This window comes from Rhynchophorus ferrugineus, unplaced genomic scaffold (genome assembly GCF_030347505.1).
Source record: "Rhynchophorus ferrugineus isolate W39M unplaced genomic scaffold, kcgeb_rfMv2 rfM3, whole genome shotgun sequence".
NCBI classification, from domain to species: Eukaryota; Metazoa; Arthropoda; class Insecta; order Coleoptera; family Curculionidae; genus Rhynchophorus; species Rhynchophorus ferrugineus.
Window position 1 is genome coordinate 7,882,489 of NW_027472582.1, and position 22,707 is coordinate 7,905,195.

Sequence of the window (22,707 nt, forward strand, 5' to 3'; positions counted from 1 at the left end):
GCAACAGCAGCCGAGCCCCGGGGCATTAAGAGCATCCCCCCTATCCCCCCGGCGTGCCAGCAGCGCTCATTCGAACAGGCATCCGTTCATCCAGCTCACGTGTACCGACGATTGAATCGTCTCGTCGCGGTCCTGAAGACGTTCGACGCTCGAAACGTTCGCCGAGGCGGGATTCCTCGAGCGGAAAAAAGTCGGGAATTGCCCGTGCCGTGATTTAATCGTCGCACAATTGAGCGCAATAGAAAGGCCATTTTGTATTCGGAATCCGGCCGGCTAGAAGACGTTCTCGGAAGTCTTGTGGCTAGTTGCGTTTTATTGGTCGGAAAAATCTCGCTAAGTCGCTCTAACCACGTGCTGCAGTCGTTTTTTCGCGTCGTCGAGGGAATAGGTTTCGCGGAAGCACACCTGTATGGTTAACGGCTCGCCTGAGGTCGTAAGGGGGCCACCCAGAAAAGTCGTTTCACAATTAAACGGGGAACCAGATGCAATACAAGAACAATGTTTATTGATAAGACATCAAAAAAAAAAAGGAGAAAAATCGGCAGCTACACAAGGCAACGGCGGCGAACTCTAGATCTCGTAAAATTTTAACGAGTGTTCCATTGAGACCGACATCTGTTTCTCCAACTCGAAAACTACTTACAATAAAGTCGTCATAGGTATATACAAACAAAACAGAAACTGTTTTTGAAAGTAAAAGGCCTTCATTAAAACTGAATGGGTTTTTTTCTGATTTTTGATTTCAATCATTCGTCTGATCTAATATCACAAAACTATTGTCGAAACGCTTTGTTTTGGTTTAATGATTTGAGTTAAAGCAGAACTAATATTAACACTCTGAGGATTTGAATTCTAAGTCAACAATATTACTAGCATATCAGCGACAATACGTAATATATTGTAATTGTAGTTGGTGAATCTCTTTATCAATCAGTTTGGCTCCAAATTTGGAATTAAAAATAGAATTTTATCCATGGGAACGAGATCACCATTTATGGCAATACATTTCGATAATTTGAATTGAGTTTTTGGGTTGTCATTATTGGTTAGAAATTTTAAAACAAAATGACATAATTCACTACATATCACATCACATCATCACACAAAATTATTATGAGCCAAGTAAGTTCTTTGCAGAAACGTTAGAATAAATACGAAAATCTGCCCTTGTGGAACGTTTATCTTGCCAATCCTTCTGTATGGCTTCAAGACTTGAACACTGTTACAAATTAACATCTGTTAGCTATTCGTTGATAATGATGACTTTATCAATAAGTTATCACGAATAATTTAAATTCGATTTCTGTTAGTGTAAAAACATTGAACCGTAATTACTTTGTTGCCAGATGGCTCAATATGTTATTCTGCGTTTTTTATTATTAAATTAAATTTAAAAATGAGACCGAATTGTCGATAAACATATTTTGATGGTATCGTTTATCGATAAACGTATCAATGACGTTGCCAGATCGTTCAATTTATCCTACGGACCTCGTAGAACGCGACGAACGCGATAGCTGCCGTCCGCGATCGCCACGACCACAACGAACCAGATCCAATAAACCGTAATAAACATCTTTGGCAATAAATAATGATTCAGTGCTCAAGTTTGGACGCGATTATGTCACTCGATCGTAAACAAGAATCGATTAGTGGAATGTGGTTAATTTTTGTCTTCGCATTTTTTCACCACCGTTTAAGTCGATGACTCATCGCTAATTAAGCGTTAAGTCATCGATAGCCGGCCTAGCTGCGGAGTCATTAAGGCCAGAAAAATGCACAAACGGTTTTATTGTTTATTGTTGGATCCGCGCGATGTCTCCTCTCCGGCGTCTGGCCGAGCGACACGCGCCGTACGCAATATTCTCCGTTGAAGAACGATGCGCGATTTCTTTTCGTTTCACGCCTACTTGTCGACGGTCGTTTTTCGGGTTTTTTTTTAGGAAATATTCGGATATTTGACAACGTCGCAAGATTTGATCTTTTTATCATCTGCCCATTTATATCATTTAAATAGGGATAAGGAAATAGGAACCGATTTCATTAAGAACATTTTTTTCAACAATTAAGAAAATTGCGGAGAAAATTTGAAAATTTCAGAAAATAGTATCGAATATTTCTGTGTTTGATATTTTACATTTAATCAATTGTTATTGCACACAGCATTCTATTTGAAAGCTCATCCAGTTTTGAATTTGTTGAGTTCTCTTTTTAGAAGTGGTTCTTCATCTGAGCTCACCGCTCACCACTTATATTAAAAGTTTATTTTAATATCGATTCTTGGTAAATTTTAATATACAGAAACACTCAGGGAGTATTTTTTTGTTTCCATTTGAATATGGCTCTTCAAAATGGTGACATTTTGCCACACGTCTGGTAACAGTTAGGTCGCAGAACTCGCAATGTGGCAATTCGAAGATGTCAAAATAAACCGAGTAGCAATGTATACAATTATAACGTGGCAATAGAATACAGATCACCGGAAATAGGCGTTATTGAACCAATGAACGTTGTGTGTCCACATTTCAAGGCAGTTAAATTTAAAAATGAAGCCCACGGATTGTACTGTTCCAGTACCAAGTGAAAATGGAGCCATTGTTATAGCCAGCAAAGCCACCACAGTCATTGGATTACGGAAATGGACCAGATTTTTTAAATTTATATCCAGCAATACAACAATCACTTTCAAACGACGACGTCATTTGGCACTACAAAAGTTTTTTGTGATAATTTTATTTAATTATTTATTTTAGGCCTTTCAGTACCACTTATAGAAAAAAAATCTTTGTTGTATATATATCGCTTGAAAGGAACTACCGTTTATACGGTATTAAATAAACGGATGTTACTTTTTAAACGTCGTAGACAAATTGGACCTCCTATGTTAAGTATGAATAAGTACTTTTAGCAAGCATTTTGTTTGAACTCGTTTTGGCCGCCAAAGCGTGATGTACTCATGGAAGGACGTTACAAAAAACTGCCAACAAATTTTAAAAATTTAATTAAAAAATTAAATAATAGTTAATATAATAATTAAATTTTAATTAAATTAATAATTTTTCATCCAGTAATTTACAGACGTGCACATCAGGGATACTTATTGCAGTGTGTCTTTGGAAGGACAAATACACTGAAAGGGTTAATTTACAACTGTACCATTCTATTGCATTAATAGACAAGCATCAGTATGTATTTCTCAAATTGATATATAACTAAACCACTTAAGCTAAAGTTAAGAATACACTTATACACTAAACAAATTGGTGTGGTTCGGTTGCATATTTAATCTTTTAAGGCGAAATCTTGGATAACTTGGCATGTCCACTTGATTATGAAGTCGTCGTGCAGCTGTTCGTTGGTTACGTGGCGATGAGCATTGGTAATTAATCGTAGAATCAAACAGTCGTAATTTCAAGATAAGTATACTTTGAGTTCAGTAGAGATAAGAGAGATAAATTAGATACCTATTTTTGATTGAATACAATTGATTATGTTTAGTGTAATATTATCTCTGTTTTCAATATTTTTTATGAGATTTTTATCAAGAGTTGGCATTCGGGCAATTAATAAACTTGCTGATAAACAACGGTCGATATTTTTTCGGGCGAGCCATGAAGGGTAGGGGGTGAACGGGCACGCCACTGATCGAGGAAGAACTTTAACATCGCGAGCGTACACATTAATATCGCAACAGGGAAATATAAGAGAATGGCGATAATTTATCAATTCGCTTTGGAAAATTTGATTATAAAATAATTAATCCTAAAACCGCTGTCTAAAAGTTTCGCCGGGGAATTAAAATATATCGACTGCCATCGAGAAAATTTCGAACTTTGCGATGATATATTGAATTATGCGGGGCCGGCATTCTGCGGAAACCAATTCTAGTTACCAATTTAATCGTCGCGATGGATCGTGACGTATTTATCATGCGGACGACGGCATCGGCATCTCGCGCCGTCGTGCAATCCGCGCCGGCCCGCCGACGATTTTATTCCTAAAATCATTTCCCGACCGTCTTTTTTCAGTTTATTTCACGCCACATACCCTCATCCACTAACACAATTGACTATTAACACAGGACACATTAAAAATCATCGCAATCCGGAGATTCGATTACTTTCGGCACTATTCGTATGTTGATAAAACCTAACCAAAATGATAGAAGTTGATTTTGCCAAATATACCGCTTGCTTCATGGATGTAATTTATTTTAGAAAAATATTTTATTTAACAAGACTTTCTGAAAGTAACATATAGTAAAACATTTTAGCGTTTTAACAGGATTACAAATATGGAGGGGGTCAAAAGTAAGTTTAGTTTCGGTTATTGCAAATCGGATAAATTAATAAAATTACTTAAATTTTGTAGTGAAAGTAAATGAATATGTCACATGAATGGATTTGTAATAAGACTAATGTGTATGATGATGTGATATATGCGAAAATTCATCAAATCATCTACCCCCTGACTCCTCAACTTAATGATTTCAGCACCCATACTGACTTTGCGTAGCATCTTTGTCAGATCCATTACATAGATATTAAACAATCTAATCTATATTTTAAAAATTTGGAAGACTTTGAAAGTTGGAAGTCACAGGACGACGAAGAAAACATATATTATTGCCTAAATAATTCTTCAGAAAACAATGTTAGAAGTTTTAAAAAAACCATAAAAGTATCGATATGACTAATATCCTATTATTGAATGAATATAAAATTGTTGTATATTACCTTTTGTTTTAAAAAATTATACAGAATGTTTTATGTGTTAGAGACACATTATTACTATGCAGATATCAGTAGAAGTTTGGTTATAAATAAGACAGAAAGTAAGCGACAGTGGCGCAAGCAAGAATAAGAATATTCAAATATTTGTAACATTCGGGATGCCATTCAATCTACCAGACCACGACGATTTTTATGTTTCCTTATTAAACACTAATATTCCTCGTTCCCCAGAAAAAAAAAACGAAAAAAAACCTAACGATCGCACCTGGTGATATTCGCCGCCGCGTCCCGACCTACGTCAAGTCCCAGACGCTTCCCGAAAATCGGAATTCCCGAAGCCGCCGAAAGGGAGCCGGCTGGAATACGGAAAAAAAGTACCCCTTAAAAAACGCCTTCACGTCTGAACGATTTCCTGTCTATCGTACGCCGAAGAATCCCGATAAATCGGTGAGGTGGGCTGGGGACGACGTCGAACCCTCAGGAGCCCGAGATGGCAGGAAAGGGAAGGAAAAAAGAAACGATTATCGAGACGTGAAAAGAGGGTTGTCGATCGCGGCCGATGTCTTATTTATGTTCCCTCTTCGAATCGAGGTGAGAAAATTCGGAAAAGAAGGCGAAAAGTAACTGTTAATTATCCGACACCTGGGGAGTTTTTCATTAAAAGGCCATTTTTAAAACCGAAGATATGAAAATTGCGGTTTTTCGTTGATTTAAAAATAAAACGTCGTGCAAGACATCCTGACCCAACCCAACTGTTTTCTTCAAAAATTCTCTTCACTTATTTATAATAACTATTTCGTTTTCAGTCAACATTAATATCAGTCTATAACGAGTCTAATGATGATTGTGGACGTTTATTTCTACAAAGAGCCGAGGAAAAGGACCCCAAAATCGAAAGATTTTAATTAGTCATTTATCGGTGGCGTTTTTTTTTCGTGTACGACGTTCAATTAAAAGGACTGTTAACGTCTGAAAATCTAAAGGATTTCAAGTGGTCTGGTACGGTATCTAGATAATGTGACGGGAACAGAAAGGACCTCAACAACGAGACATGTGTTTTCGATATTTCAAATTCAAATACCACCCCAGACATCGGTAGAGCCGAAGAGCACATGTTTTAGAGTTTATTAAAGCGATTTTTCAAGCCTTTTGCTTATATTCGTTTTATTTGGCCCGCATGGGCGTGCCTCCTTTCGCTTGTCGACATAAAATATTAATAAACATTGCATATTTAAAAAATATGTGGAAAAATAATATTTCTTTTTCAATTATCTGGGATTTTTCTAAGAAACGGATACATTTATGGAAAATTGAAGTCATAGCAATTAGAAATTTGAATTTAGTTGATAACTGGTTCATTTGTTTGGAGAAAATAAATAAAATTGGGGTTAAAAATAGTTAAAGCAGATTTTCGAAGATATTTATAACCATTTGGCATCATGGCATGAACAAATAATTATGATAAATAAACACTAATTTTTAATAATGACTAAATTAAATTACTAAAATTATTAAATTACATATTATGAATAATATAAATATGGATAAATAATATAAATATTATTATTATTATTATTACACAGCAAGTAAAAATTTCAATTTAGATGATAACTGGTAATCTTACTAGGAGAGGATGAAAAAGAAATCTTTTTTTTTCGTAGATGAAGGATAATTAGGGCGGATTTTTTTAAATAAATTAATTACGATTTGGCATCACGGCAATGGACAAATATTTATGATAGATAAAAATTGATTTCAGATAATGATATTTTATGATGGAAAATGGATGAACATAATTAATTATATTCATTTCGTTCATCAATTAGCCGCTTGGACTCGATCTTAATCCATATAAATCCAAAAAAACCTTAGAAAAATTAGTGATCGATTTGGCCGGAGGCCGATACGCCACTGTCTACGCTGGCTTTTTAAAACTCCCAGTTTAATATGAGGACGGAGTTCATTAATTTTCAGAAGCATTAATTATTATATGAGTATCTTTATTGAGAATCTTTAACGCAGACATCTGTCATTTTAATATTTGTGTCTGCGGTGTTACGGGACATGTGCAACAAAAATAAACGCCATTGAAAGACAAAAGACTGCTGGAATAATTTTCTCGATCTTTAATTATCGGATTCTAAACAAACGCTCGTCTTTTTTTTTGACGTGAGAACATTTTTGTGTTTTCGTCCTTCATGTCCAAATTATACACATGTTTGCTTATGTGTCTTTTTACCTAATGAACTTAGTATATAATTTTATATATATATATATATATATATATATATATATATATATATATATATATTGCACTGTAACATTCCTAGAGGTGTCACGAGAGCTCTTGGATTACTGTCGACTATTGGAATCATATCTTTTCGAAAGAAAATTTAGAGTTTCGCATGAAGGGGCATTCTTAACACTTAAATATATTTCGGCTGCAGTTCCCCAGGTAGTGTCTTGGAACCACTCCATGTGCTCTACACTGCTGATATTCCAACAACAAAAGAAACCGTTCTTGGAACATCAACAAGACAGACTCAAAGTCAAGCAACTGTACTGGTTAGTCGGAAGATACTCTCAATATGACCTGAAATCAAAGAGATTGATTGACACTAAAACATCAAAATCTAGTAACCAACCAACTAGTAATCTAACACACCCAAAACCAAGTCCTACGATAAATTACCAGTGCTTATCGCTACGTAACCAACGAAGAGCTGCAGGATGACGCTCAATTGGATAGACGAAATGATCCAAGATTTCGCCTTAAAATATGAAACAAGGTGGTAAATCGCAATAGCAATATAGCTACTGGATAAGACGAAGCGAATTAAACCACACGAACTTGTTTAGTGTAAAAGTGTATTCTTAACTTTAGTTAAAGTATAATATAAGTGTTAATACAAGTACAAAAGAACATTATCAATATATTAATTAAGATTATCCTAAGCATATATAATGTAAGATGTAATTAATAAAAAAATCAAGTTTTCGCAAAGGTATTTAAAAAACAATTTGGGTCGGTACAAATCGCACGAGACAATATTTTCCCCCCGTACTTGAGCCGAGGCGAACAATCCCGGGCCCCGACCATCGTCATTAACCGCCGAATCTATCGAAGACGACGTTCTCACAAGATCCCCGGACCGACCCAATAAGCGATCTTCGCATTCCTGTCCGACGAATGTCGGTCGTTTTTTCGTCGCAAATCTCCCTGGACACCGGCCGATTTTAGCCCAGTTTTTACCGGGCCCCTCGGCGTGGGAAATATTCTCTCCCGCCGCTCGAGAATTCTCACCGCGCCGGTGGATATCGATAGCCGATCGTCGATTGTTTTCGATCCGCCGCGTCTATTAGGACGAGGTGAAAGTTGAAGGCGCCTTTATTGGTTATCAATTGTTGAAATTAGGCGACGATGAACGATAGAACGACGACGAAACGAGGAGAGAGAGGGTAAAAAAAAAACGGGCGAGAATTCTTTCATAACCCGGAATATCACCCTTTTTTCGGGGGAGGGTGAACGAGGTTGGTCCGGCAGTCGACCGCCTCCACCTCCTCCACTCCCCCGGCGTGGAGGAGGAGTGTTTTTTTTCCTGTAAAATCTCCCTTAAAAATCTCACCGTTCGATGGACGCTAAAATTTATATTTCACTCAGTGATAAAGCCTTTGCGTATTAGTTATTTTTTGCTGGCCCTTAGATACACCCTTTACGACTACAGGGTAGTACTCAGGATTAGAAACCAATCAGCCTAACGGCGGCCAAAATTTTATACCAAATTATAATTATTAAATTAAATTATTAATATAGTTATCAACCTCTTAATTGTATTGCTGTATGAGTCTATACTCAAGCCTATTTGATCATATGGAATCCAGCTATGGGGTACCGCTAGAAAATCTAATATATCCATCATTTAATGGTTCCAAAATAAGGTGTTGCGTGCCATTGTTGATACACCGTACTATATTTCAAATAAAGTGATACAACGCGATATTACTCTAGAACTTATAACGAGTGTAATTCAACGTGTTTGTGTGAAGTGCTTCGAAAGAGTGTCAGTGCATCCCAACGTACTCGCTAAGCAGCTAAATATGCGACGTGATTGTGAAGTGCGTAGACTAAAACGCTTAACACCACCTGATGAAGAACTTATCTGAAAAAAAAAATCAAATTTGTCATACACATTCAGTGATATTGATGAAACATTCTTTTTAAGGATTTGAACGTATTTGAAGCATCTTTGTACAAATATGAAGAAATTGACAAGAGAATCTTCCAACCCAATGAACAAACTTATTCTCAGGTGGAGACAGACGATTGCTTAACACGACAACAACAAAACAAATGTATACCTAACATTAGTCATGAAAACTATAAATTTATTTGTTTATTACTGGCGACACAAAACTCCAAATATCGCTCAGTTATAAATAAACAATATTAACATAACATAAACACTAGTAAGAAATTATTAAAAAAAAATCATTGAGTAGAGAAAAGCTGAAAAGAGAACTGATACTTATTAAGGCAAAAAATGTTTAATTCATTTTTTGGTTGTAACTATCACTTTGAAATTAATACCGTTCTTTTTTCCTGTGTTTAAAATGTCAGCACTTTCTTTCTTTATATTTATTTGTTTCAACATTTTGGTAAAGTTTGTTTTGGTTTCGTTTTTTATTTACTCTTGTATGATTATTATGGGTGAGAAGAGTAAGAGACACTGAAATAAGAAAAGATTTCAACAAAAAATCTATGAAACAATGTCATAGAAAGAAGACAGCTCCTCAGTTGGTGGGTGGGTCACTGAGGCCGCGTGAAAGAAGCAAGGCGGGTTAAGAGACTTTAGGAAGTGAGAATGACCAGAACAGCACGTAAGAGAAACTGGGACACGATGTCAGTGAAATACATTAACAAAAAATATATATACAATAATAAATGAAAAGTTAGTAGAGAGAGAGAGAGAGAGAAAGCGTCAGAAATCACCGGTCCGTCTCTGAACAATACTCAACCCCATCCTTCCGCGATTCCATGGGGCGGTAAATTTATTGACCCCCTCCCCCTCCTCCGCCCCGCGGCCCCAGCTCGCCTTGCCCTCCCTCCTCGTTCCGAGATATGCCATTGAATATATCAGATTTTTATATGAATTCGTTTTTTGACGACTGGGACGAATGTATTTTTTTGTTTTCGCGCGTCGGTCACCGCCAGGGGGAAGGGGAGGGGGGCGCGCGGGGTGCTCTACCGACTTCAGCTCGGGAAAATTAATTGTCGGCCGGTTTTATTGTCCATCTCGCGTAGGAAATTAAAAGGACCTTTGATATGGAACAGGGAGAGGGAGTTTTTTTTTCCGATACGATGCCGGTGTCGCTCGGATCGGAAAGTGGCGGGAGTGGAGGGGGGGGGTCCAAAAAGAGAAATTCAGAAAAAAGTAATTTCGGTTTTTCCTTATAGATTACTTTAACGTGTTATTTATCCGGCGATGATTGTTCAATGAAGCCATACTATAGCGCGTGTGAAAGGTATAGATTCTTAAAACAGACCCTATAAAAATAAACGTTATTCGTTTACTGGGTCAAAATTTATGGGGTTTCGAAAACAAAGATTCCCTACTGTTGGAAATGCCAATGAAATTTTCATATATATTTCACGAACGTGAAACGATCTTAAAATCGAAAAAAAAAATAGTTGAAGAGCATTGAGTGCTATTAAAAAATGGTTAGGATGGTTCAAATTAATGAAGTCCTAGCAAGTCATCATCCTTTGATGGTTTACTTCATAATTAGAGTAAAAGAGAAGATTGCAAAACTGAAACATTGATGAAAAATATGACGAAAAATTAATAAACTCCCAATCGTTGTTAAAAAATATGGAGACATATTTAGACATTCAACATAATTAATATATGACATTGTAAGTCAGATTCATAATAAGAAATAATACTGGAAGAGACCAAAAAATCTCGATTTTTAAAGTTTTGTAGAGATTTGGTCGTCAGTCGCGTGTTGCCAGTTTGCCAAAGCTTCTTTAAAATCGAAGAAAATTATAATTGATAAGTGTTGATTGATAGTAAAATATGAAAACGTATGAAAACTCAATCTTGTTAGAAGAATCTTGTTAGTTATTATAGATTTAAATATATGTTTTTGTGTTGAACATTTAAATAAACGATCAGTTTTTTCAGCAGAAATGTGTGAAGTGATTTAAAATACGTTCGACCACTTGTTAAAAAACATGTGAAATCTACATGGAAATGACTAAATGAGATGCCTCGTTCTACCTGCCTTATTCGCCCGGCATTAATTCATCTGATTACTTCATATATACAGTAAAAGAGTAGAGATTGTAAAGCTGAAGCATTATTCTGACGAAAAAATTAAAATGAATAAATTCTCCATTCTTGTTTAGAAAAATTGATGGGGGTTTATTTATACTCTCAAGATGCATCGACTAGATCCGATTACTGATCGGACACTGATGACTGTTAAGGGTAGGATAGTGTATTGTTGGTTGCGTGCATATGGGGGTCCGTCGATTCTTACGGAAAAGTAATGGGACCGAAGGCAAGCAACAGTCTATAAACAAGCGGGTTGGTTGCAATCTTCGGGGGACAAGGCCGGGCGACACTTTCCTCGTGTTTGGCGCGCGATATATACGTTTGAACCCATGCGGTTCACCGTGGGATACCCATATCGTATTTGTGTTGTTTCGTCGTGATTAATTAACGACCATCCTCCAACGACACGGTGCGAAATTTATCGTCTCCCGAAATAACCGAAAAAAAGAAGAGTGAAAGCAGATCTCAATAAGAATACCCAATTCGATTTTGTTCGATAACCGCATGTAAATTTATTGTGATTCAATTTTTTTTCGCGTGGAATTCGACGGACGCTTGACGTCGCGCCTCGACGCCGACCGCCAGAATGAAGCGAGCGCCGACACGAGGGTCGAAACATCCCCTGCATCGCCGGCAGCTGGCGCCCCCGCGCGGCCTATCCTCGAAACTGGCGGGAACAAGATGCCCACGAAAGGGACGAAAGCTGACCGAGCACTTGGACGAAAATTCGGTGACCTTCGTTCGAAATAAAAAAAAAAACGCAAGACCAATACGAAGCACGAAAGTTATCTGTTGTTGTATCGGCAATGGTGAAGTTATTTTTTTGTCTGGTCGAGTTTCATAGACCATGGAGTGGCATAGATGCGGAAAGTATTTTTTTATAATTAATAAAGTAAATATAATGTTTTGACACGAACGATGTTATTGTGATATGTGTATTCAGTAAATACTGATATATGAAAAAATGTCCAATCCATAAGAAGTGCGCCAGGTATCGTGTATACTCAAAAATCAAATCAAATGTGATTTGATTAGAACCCATTCCTCGGAGGATTCTCTAAACGTTAGTATTATTAGATTAATGTTTAATTGGAAACATTTCCTGGCTTCATTCTGACGTTTTATTCCAGGAAAAACCAATAACATAAGAGGACAAAGAGTTACCTATTACTTCCTTCAGTTTAATTGCCTTTTTTGTAGAATACCTAGTATGCATAATAAGTACGTGTAGTAGTAAGCTAAAAATAGTTAAATGGATACTCCTTAATGTCTTCAAAAGTGTTTTTGTTAACAATTCTATATTAATAATCATTAATTTCAATTTTTGGGGGTGCAAATATGGAATGATCTATATGTGCAAATATGGAATGAAATATGATAGATCCACGAAGTTATCCACGATTTCGTCTTAAAACATGAAATAAGGTGAACATGAAATAGCAATACAGGTACCGGATAACATTCAGGAAATCACAAGATTGAAACCAAACAAACTACTCGTACTTGTATAGTGTAGAGTGTTGCTCATAACTTTATTTGTGTAGCTTAATTTAATATTAATTTTGGAAAAAAATATTGATTTCTGATATGAAGAAGTTGATGGAAATATCGATGTTTTGATAAATTAGACTGTATTTGCTCAAAAGTGTAATGTAAACGCCTTTTGTAACCTATACATTTTGAATGATGATTTTTGAAGTTTAAAAAAACGCTAAAAGACATTAAACATAGTAGGTATCGCTTCTTCGAGTTATAACTCAAAATAGCAGCAAATAACCTTTTTTCCCAACAGTGGTATTTATTAGAATACGCGAGACGATTTGCAACATTACCGATTCCTGCGGTCTCGACAGTCGCAGCGGCAAGAATCGAAACCTATAAATCAGCCGTTAAATGTTACAAATGTAACCGATACCTATAACTAAGAATGTCACGAAACATATAAATATCAGTTTGCTTTATTGACATATATTACCATACACAATCGAGGTTGTTGCAGGAGTCTCGCACCGTGACGTTGCTTGGATGAACCCATCGGGCCCCACATGACACCGACCCGTTCTTTTAACGCCGCAGCAGCGGGCATCACTCGCGCACAGGAGACATCAAACGAGCCCAATTTGTGACAAAGACGCGCATCAATCTTCCCCGGTCCCCGAGGCCTTCCCCTTAATCTCCCGGTCTATTTTTTACACGGGCCGAAGCCGCAGAATTAAAAAACTACAAGACGGGACCCCGACTCGTGACGGCTCCTCCTTAATCTGGATATTTTCCTCGTAAATATCAGTTAATTTCCTCCAGATTTCGCTCGGATACTTATCCGGAATCGATGGGATCGAGCTCGACGGGCACGTTTTAAAATAACCCGCGACGTATTCGACGTTAATCCCTTTGAATCATCGCGCGGAGCTGTTGTTCCGAGCTGCATCCCTCCGTTGGTGTCTTGACTTGATCAGTGTCCATTTTATTTTTAACGGAGACAGTCAAATAATTCTGATCGGAAATCCGTAATTATTTTCTTGCCAAACGAATAACTATTTTATTCCTTAAAACGCTCAAATAGAACTGATTATCACTGAAACTACTACCCAAATAATTTTAATACAATAATCTTTTGGAATATTTGCAAATAATTTTTGTAAAAATGTAATCCGTAAGACTATTTCCTCGTAAACCTAATAACTGCATTCAACACATTGTTTGAACATGAACATTGTTTCATATTTATTTTAAAACACCACAAAATAACTGCACTACAATGTTTCTGAGCCAAATTTCAAAGTTGTTATGATTTTTAATAAGTAATAACAATAAATTATTTATACCGAGACCTTCAGACACCGACTGTTAGGAAATCAAGAGAATTGCAAGAAGACATGAGGACACACTCGATTCTCATGTCAACATTGAACAGGACACAAACTCAAAAGACTGAAACTATTTGATCTTGTGTAGTGTTGTGTAGTGAGGTGCATATAATAAAAAATACAGCAGTGACATGTATAAACATTATTTCACCAGAGACCGAGATAGGGCCGATGGGTCCTCCTAAATATATATCTAGATCTAAGTTATTGTAAAGACAAATCGTAGGTTAGTCTGTAGTAACAACGACTAGTAGCAATGTAATAAATTAAAATAAAAATAGGGTATAGAAGCTTTAGAATATCTACAAATTAGTCTCGTAAAAAAAATCTGTAATGATTTCCATACCAGCCTAAGAACTGCTTAAGCAACCTAAGAAATTATCTTCGAAAATAACCATTATACTTTTTGAACATATCTCTAAGTAATTATGATTCTTAACCAAGAAAGAATAATAATATAAGAATAGATACTTAAAACCTTAAAACATAAACAATTGCTAGAAGTATTCGGTACTAATTACCATTAAAATATCAGTTTTTTTTTTCAGAATATGTTTCAAAACTGACACTGTTTATGTTGTAAAATATAACCATATATTTGAACAACAATAATTTTTTGCGGTTTTTATAGCAGCTCATTTGGTTCAGTGATTAATTAAAATGGTATTTATTGACAACTTAATCAGCGTTTATTTTAATTTCAACGCTCAACGTTATTTCTCAATGTACGGAAGAATAAATCAATTATAACGCAAGTTTTGTGAAACTGAATTTTATTTCAAAATTAAACCAAACATAGTACAAACAATAAGCAATTAAAACAGTAAAGCATCTAGTTGTTGAACACGTTTCTTGTTAATCTGTCTCTTTTAAATTTAATAGCAAAATTACTGTTATGTTTTAGTTTTGATTATATTTTTAGATTGTATTTACATGGTGAGTGTGTATATATCCTAACAAATGGGCGAAGATTATTGGTGTTGGGGCTTTCGATGTATTATTTTTTTGTGTCACGTTGGTGATACTAGGACTGTGTAACACATGGTGTAATGTAGGTTAAATCATGTGGACTATACACGATATAGTTGAAATTATATAATTTTTTGTAGAGAGATAAAATTTGTATCACCAGAATCAGATTTATCATCATGGAAAATTGTTATTGATGATTTTTAATCGAGTATTTAAATAAAAATGTTGGTTATAAAAGTAGAAATACAGTACAGTGATTTTGCAATATTATAAACTTGAACATAACTTAGAATTAGAAATAGAATAAAATATCAGTAATTTTATTAAATAATTAAGTTTTACTGTGAAATTGAAGGACTGGTGAATACTAGGACTGTGTAACACATGGTGTAATGTAGGTTAAATCATGTGAACTATACACGATATAGTTGAAATTATATAAATTTTTGTAGAGAGATAAAATTTGTATCACCAGAATCAGATTTATCATCATGGAAAATTGTTATTGATTATTTTTAATCGAGTATTAAATAAAAATGTTGGTTATAAAAGTAGAAATACAGTACAATGATTTTGCATTATTATAAACTTGAACATGACTTAGAATTAGAAATAGAATAAAATATCACCATTTTTATTAAATAATTAAGTTTTTTTTACTCTGAAATTGGAGGACTGGTGAATACTAGGACTGTGTAACACATGGTGTAATGTGGGTTAAATCATGTGGACTATACACGATATAGTTGAAATTATATAATTTTTTGTAGAGAGATAAAATTTGTATCACCAGAATCAGACTTATCATCATGGAAAATAGTTATTGATGATTTTTAATCGAGTATTTAAATAAAAATGTTGGTTATAAAAGTAGAAATACAGTACAATGATTTTGCATTATTATAAACTTGAACATGACTTAGAATTAGAAATAGAATAAAATATCACCATTTTTATTAAATAATTAAGTTTTTTTTACTCTGAAATTGGAGGACTGGTGAATACTAGGACTGTGTAACACATGGTGTAATGTAGGTTAAATCATGTGGACTATACACGATATAGTTGATTTATCATCATGGAAAATTGTTATTGATTATTTTTAATCGAGTATTAAAATAAAAATGTTGGTTATAAAAGTAGAAATACAGTACAATGATTTTGCATTATTATAAACTTGAACATGACTTAGAATTAGAAATAGAATAAAATATCACCATTTTTATTAAATAATTAAGTTTTTTTTACTCTGAAATTGGAGGACTGGTGAATACTAGGACTGTGTAACACATGGTGTAATGTGGGTTAAATCGTGTGGACTATACACGATATAATTGAAATTATATAAATTTTTGTAGAGAGATAAAATTTGTATCACCAGAATCAGATTTATCATCATGGAAAATTGTTATTGATGTTTTTTGATCGAGTATTTAAATAAAAATGTTGGTTATAAAAGTAGAAATACAGTACAGTGATTTTGCAATATTACAAACTTGAACATAACTTAGAATTAGAAATAGAATAAAATATCAGCATTTTAATTAAATAATTAAGTTTTACTGTGAAATTGGAGGACTGGTGAATACTAGGACTGTGTAACACATGGTGTAATGTGGGTTAAATCGTGTGGACTATACACGATATAGTTGAAATTATATAATTTTTTGTAGAGAGATAAAATTTGTATCACCAGAATCAGATTTATCCTCATAGAAAATTGTTATTGATGATTTTTAATCGAGTATTTAAATAAAAATCTTGGTTATAAAAGTATAAATACAGTACAGTGATTTTGCAATATTACAAACTTGAACATAACTTAGAATTAGAAATAGAATAAAATATCAGCATTTTTACTAAATAATTAAGTTTTACCGTGAAATTGGAGGAAATATGTGTCTATTTTTGTTTGACTTTACATTAATTGAAATTGTGTTCTTTAATTTTACGTAAAATATATTTCTGAAGAGTTTATCGTTTTAGATATTTCAAATTATGTCATTTTCCTGGCAAAATCCTGAAATATTGATGATGATACATTGTCGGGAACACAAACAGTGGTCGGAGCAATTAATGACTGATTTATTTTATGTCGCGGCATCACCAATAACTTGTGTATGAATTGTTTTGCGCGGAGAGCGAGAGGAATGCGAAGAATCCGACCGAAAAAATTGCATTGTACAGCTGCCAAAACTATCTGACTCATTCGGTTATCTTGTCTAAAGCGTCCCAACATGTTGACAACACCTACATCATCAAGAAACTCGGTTGTTTTCCATCGAAAAATAGATTCCGTCCACAAATATTCGTATTATTTTTAAACATTAATAATCCTATTGATACAGCATCCTGATATATGTCTCCGAGTATATATAGACGGTCGGGACACGCATCGTGATTTTTTAACCGATCACCAGAAATAAACAGATACCTTTCCGCCGAGAGAACCGAGAAAGAATCCCTGGCATTTTTTTTCCTTTCGAATATTTTCGGCAAAATCCGACACAATTCCCGACCGACAGAAGGTTTGGGGACGCTGGCTAGATTTCTGTGCCAAGTATCCATTAAAACGACCGGTATTGTTGTTACTCCTTTCGCGAACGATCGTCAGTATTAATTATTAAAACATTCTCGCTGATGGTGACGTCGAGAAAACAAAGAACGATCGTCGTTCCACCTTGCTCCTGCTCGCCCGTCGTCTCTGTTCTATTTCGATAGCGTCGAAATGACAGGTGTAAAAATATAATGAGACTTTTTGATGTTTCGGGTAATGATTCTCGTGTCTTTTTACCGAGTATATGTTCGCTCTGAAATATATCGTTTGTTTTTAAGATTTAAATCTGGTCATCAGGATTTGTTCGACAGGATGTTCAAACCGCCCTGATTATCAACAACTTTAAATAGGATCACTGCGAGTGAGCTTGTTCTTCAGTAACAACTTTTTCGGTCTAATAGGAATCAAATTAAAAAAAAAACAAAACAAAAAAGAGCATGTCGAGATAAATATTGATACACTCACAACGATCACTGGGAATAAATACTTGGTAAATCTATATCTTCACAGTTCTGAACTATGAACTATGTGGAGATTGGCATAATCAAAAGTATACTATGTTCTATTTCGATATAATCCAAATGAATAAAAATGTAATGAGTCTTTTTGATGTTTCGTGTCTTTTTACCCAATATATACTCGCTCTGAAATATATCGTTTGTTTTTAAGATTTAAACCTAGTCATCAGGATTTCTTCGACAGGATTTTCAAACCGCTCTGATTATCAACAACTTTAAATCGGATCACTGCGAGCGAGCTTGTTCTTCAGTAATAACTTTTTCGGTCTAATACGAATCAAATTTAAAAAAAACAAAACAAAAAAGAGCATGTCGAGATAAATATTGATACACTCACAACGATCACTGGGAATAAATACTTGGTAAATCTATATCTTCACAGTTCTGAACTATAAACTATGTCGAGATTGACATAATCAAAAGTATACTATGTTCTATTTCGATATAATCCAAATGAATAAAAATATAATGAGTCTTTTTGATGTTTCGTGTCTTTTTACCCAATATATACTCGCTCTGAAATATATCGTTTGTTTTTAAGATTTAAACCTAGTCATCAGGATTTGTTCGACAATATTCGGATGTTCAAACCGCCCTGATTATCAACAACTTTAAATAGAATCACTGCGAGTGAGCTTGTTCTTCAGTAATAACTTTTTCGGTCTAATACGAATCAAATTAAAAAAAAACAAAACAAAAAAGAGCATGTCGAGATAAATATTGATACACTCACAACGATCACTGGGAGTAAATACTTGATAGATCTATATCTTCACAGTTCTGAACTATGAACTATGTCGAGATTGGCATAATCAAAAGTATATATACTAAGTTCTATTTCGATATAATCCAAATGAATAAAAATATAATGAGTCTTTTTGATGTTTCGTGTCTTTTTACCCAATATATACTCGCTCTGAAATATATTGTTTGTTTTTAAGATTTAAACCTAGTCATCAGGATTTGTTCGACAGGATGTTCAAACCGCCCTGATTATCAACAACTTTAAATAGAATCACTGCGAGTGAGCTTGTTCTTCAGTAATAACTTTTTCGGTCTAATACGAATCAAATTTAAAACAAAAAAGAGCATGTCGAGATAAATATTGATACACTCACAACGATCACTGGGAGTAAATATTTGATAGATCTATATCTTCACAGTTCTGAACTATGAACTATGTCGAGATTGGTATAATCAAAAGTATACTATGTTCTATTTCGATATAATCCAAATGAATAAAAATGTAATGAGTCTTTTTGATGTTTCGTGTCTTTTTACCCAATATATACTCGCTCTGAAATATATCGTTTGTTTTTAAGATTTAAACCTAGTCATCAGGATTTGTTCGACAATATTCGGATGTTCAAACCGCCCTGATTATCAACAACTTTAAATAGGATCACTGCGAGCGAGCTTGTTCTTCAGTAATAACTTTTTCGGTCTAATACGAATCAAATTTAAAAAAAACAAAACAAAAAAGAGCATGTCGAGATAAATATTGATACACTCACAACGATCACTGGGAGTAAATACTTGATAGATCTATATCTTCACACTTCTGAACTATGAACTATGTCGAGATTGGCATAATCAAAAGTATACTAAGTTCTATTTCGATATAATCCAAATGAATAAAAATATAATGAGTCTTTTTGATGTTTCGTGTCTTTTTACCCAATATATACTCGCTCTGAAATATATCGTTTGTTTTTAAGTTTTAAACTTGGTCATCGATATCCGACTAATCATCTCCAGTCGCTTGTTCGACAGGATGTCCAAACCGCATTGATTATCAACAACTTTAAATAGGATCGATATGAGCTTGTTCTTCAGTTATAATTTTTTCGGCCAAAGCCGCAGACTGTCGCTTTTTTCAACGAACCAAATCAAAAAACAAAACCACCATTCGTCATGTGGCCTGGAAGGAAAAACTGGACGGACAATGAAACGGTTTCGATTGTGGTGATCGATGGCGGTGTCAATGAAGTCGTTTCGAATTCCAGTGACTAATTAAAATATCCAGTCCGGATTGACATCAGAAGGAACTTTCGGGGAGATATCCACTGACGGCTAGCGGACGCTAATTTAATTATCCGGAAAACTGGAACTTCGAAATGAGATCGTAAATTTTTCGAAAAAATCGACTATAAATAGACACACCAACAGTTAATTATACGGTTGATATATTAAGAAGTGTTAAACGACTGGTAAATATATTTGTCATCAGGTTTGTGGACATAACTAAAAAAAAACTAAAATCTTTAGAACACTGACTGACGTTGTGTGTGTCTTTTTTCGGTTCCCAGAGAAGATATAATTAGAAAATATGAAGAACATTAACTGGTGAAAATTGACAGAATACTGAAGCTTCGAAATAAAGCAAATACGAATAGATAACTGACGAAGTTAAATACTATAAATTTTCAGAAATTTTGAAACTAAAAAAGTTTAGGACTAGCAAGACAGGACATCAATTTTCGATATTAACAAAGTTTTGGTATACTGAATACAAATACGAATCTTTGAATTTTAAGACATCAAAGTTAAAATTAAACTGAAGTTCTAAACTAACTAGAAGATAAACTTTTGATATGTTACACTCTATTTTTGGGCATGTTTTAAAATTCTAAATTTCTAAATTTTCTAAAATTCTTAAGTAATCAGGGTTTCACTTTCAAATCACGAAAATATTGAATGTCATAGAATTACAACTAAATAAGCAGAGACGAAAAAAAAGCAGCGAAAAGTGTTGATAATATTTTTAGTAAACTTTTCTGAGATTAAACTCTACTTTTGGACATGTTTAAAAATTCAAAGTCATCAGAGTCTCACATTGATACTACGAAGATGTTGAGAGTCATAGAATTGGAACTAAGTAACTAAACAGAGACGAAAAAAATGATGATGGAACTTTTTTTGGATCACAATACTCATCGTAAACTAACTTTTCTGATATTGGGTAAAATTTTTGGATAAATTTAATTTAATTTTCGTTCACGTAGCTTTAAGCCCTCAGACTATTAAATCATAATATCGTGATGAGTATGGAGAGGTGTGTTGATACACTAACAACGATCATTGGGAATAGATATTTGGCAAAGTTATGTTTAACAGGATTTTCATATACTTCGCAGTTCTGAACTATGAACCATGTTGAGATTGGTATAACCTAAAGTCTTGTTTGTTAAAATATGCGAACATATAGTGTTGATACTTTTTTGGCGAACTTAGTTTTTCTGAAGTATGAAGATTGAGATGGAGGAAATAACTGTATATCTGTACATTCATGAATATAAAGAGTTTCTCGTATTGGAACCTATTTTTGGACATGTTTAAATTTCAAAAAGACTTTATGGTATCGCGAAGCTGATCGAAGGTATCGGACTCGAATCTGTGACATATTTTGGAAGTCCCGAACTTTGAACTGTTGACGTTCCTTCGATGATAACAGTGTTCTAAATTTAGATCGGAATTTTCGGCGAGTCGTTTGTTGATGATTGCATAGATCTCGACTCTGGACTAACCTGTTGCCAAAACTGTGCCAGCAGATAAATCCTCTCCTTCTTGAACAGCCACTCCATGCTCTGCATCGCCTGCAGATCCATCTCTCCACCGCTTGGAGGAACGTTGGCAGCCGTGGTTGGCTGCATCAAGACCAATCTTTCCTCTAGCTCTGCCAGCTTGTCGGTTCGGGGAGGTTCGTTCGAAACAACAATAACAATAACAACAACAACAAAAACAGAAGGGCCGTTCAGGAGAAGCGTTCAGGTTCGGTCTGCGTTCTCCGCGCGTTCATAACATGTCGGTCGGTGTGGTTCTTCGCGGACCGGTCGGAACCCTCAGAAGAACATTGCGTCCGTGCACGGGGGCGAGGAGGAACACTTCAGCAGGACCGCGTCTCCATCGTACGCGCTCAAAATCCGAAAATCAAAACAATCACAAGTCACTCAATGTTCAAAAAAAAAATACAAATAAATAAATAGAACCGAAACGCGTCGTCTCGATACGAAAAAAACAACAATAGTTAGACCACCGAAAAGAGTCGATGTCGTTCGGTTGGATTTGTCCCGCGCGTTTACTTTGTCGTCTCCAGACGTTCGTCGAAAACTCCCTCTCGACAATCACGTGTTCACCGGAGAAGAGACTTCCCCGCACTGAATGTCATTCCGAACTCCGCCGTGCAACTTTACACACTTGTTCGTCGTCTCTGTCTATCGGCGCGCTCGCCCCGCCCCCCGTGTTGGTAGGTGCTGCCCTCTAGGCCGCGTTCCGACTCGTCGCCTCTCGCTCGCACCCGTCGCAAGACGGATTGAACGGTTTTCGGTCTGTCTGAAGTTGGCCCGGCCAATGGAAGATTGCTGTGCTTCGGATATATTTTCTTTTTTCCGAGAAATCGAAGTATATGCGCGTATACTTCTAGCCGTTTACCCCTTCCCTCTCTTTATTTTATATGTATTGTGTTTTTTTTTCGGGGGGACGTGTGCGGACGGACAAGGTGCGCATGTGACTGACTGCTTCTCTGGAAACGTTCCTGGTCTTTTTTTTTCGGCCTGTTTCTGGCGTGCTTTTTTGTTCGGATTTTTCTCCTATGTTTTGCGGGATTTCCTTCCTCATCAGGACCTCATCATTTCTCCCGACTCCATCTTAGTGAACCTCTGCTAAAAAAGAACCGCGACTTCAGTCCAGAGTTATTTAATTACGTCATATCTCTTTTCAAAA

At 35.3% G+C, this 22,707-nt stretch overlaps 1 protein-coding gene across 5 annotated transcripts in view; it reads right to left on the reverse strand.

Annotated features, from left to right (window-relative positions):
- Positions 1-22,148, reverse strand: part of cut (homeobox protein, cut) — a 94,337-nt gene extending 72,189 nt beyond the window's left edge. For 4 of the 5 annotated variants that reach the window (XM_076400288.1, XM_076400287.1, XM_076400285.1 and 1 more), the window contains exon 1: positions 21,513-22,145. In XM_076400288.1, coding sequence (XP_076256403.1) covers positions 21,513-21,638 — 126 coding nt within the window. In that variant the 5' untranslated portion in view covers positions 21,639-22,145. Of the gene's footprint in view, positions 1-21,512 lie in introns of all 5 variants that reach the window. The other variant, XM_076400284.1, reaches the window with a different exon arrangement.
- Positions 22,149-22,707: the final 559 nt, after the last annotated feature.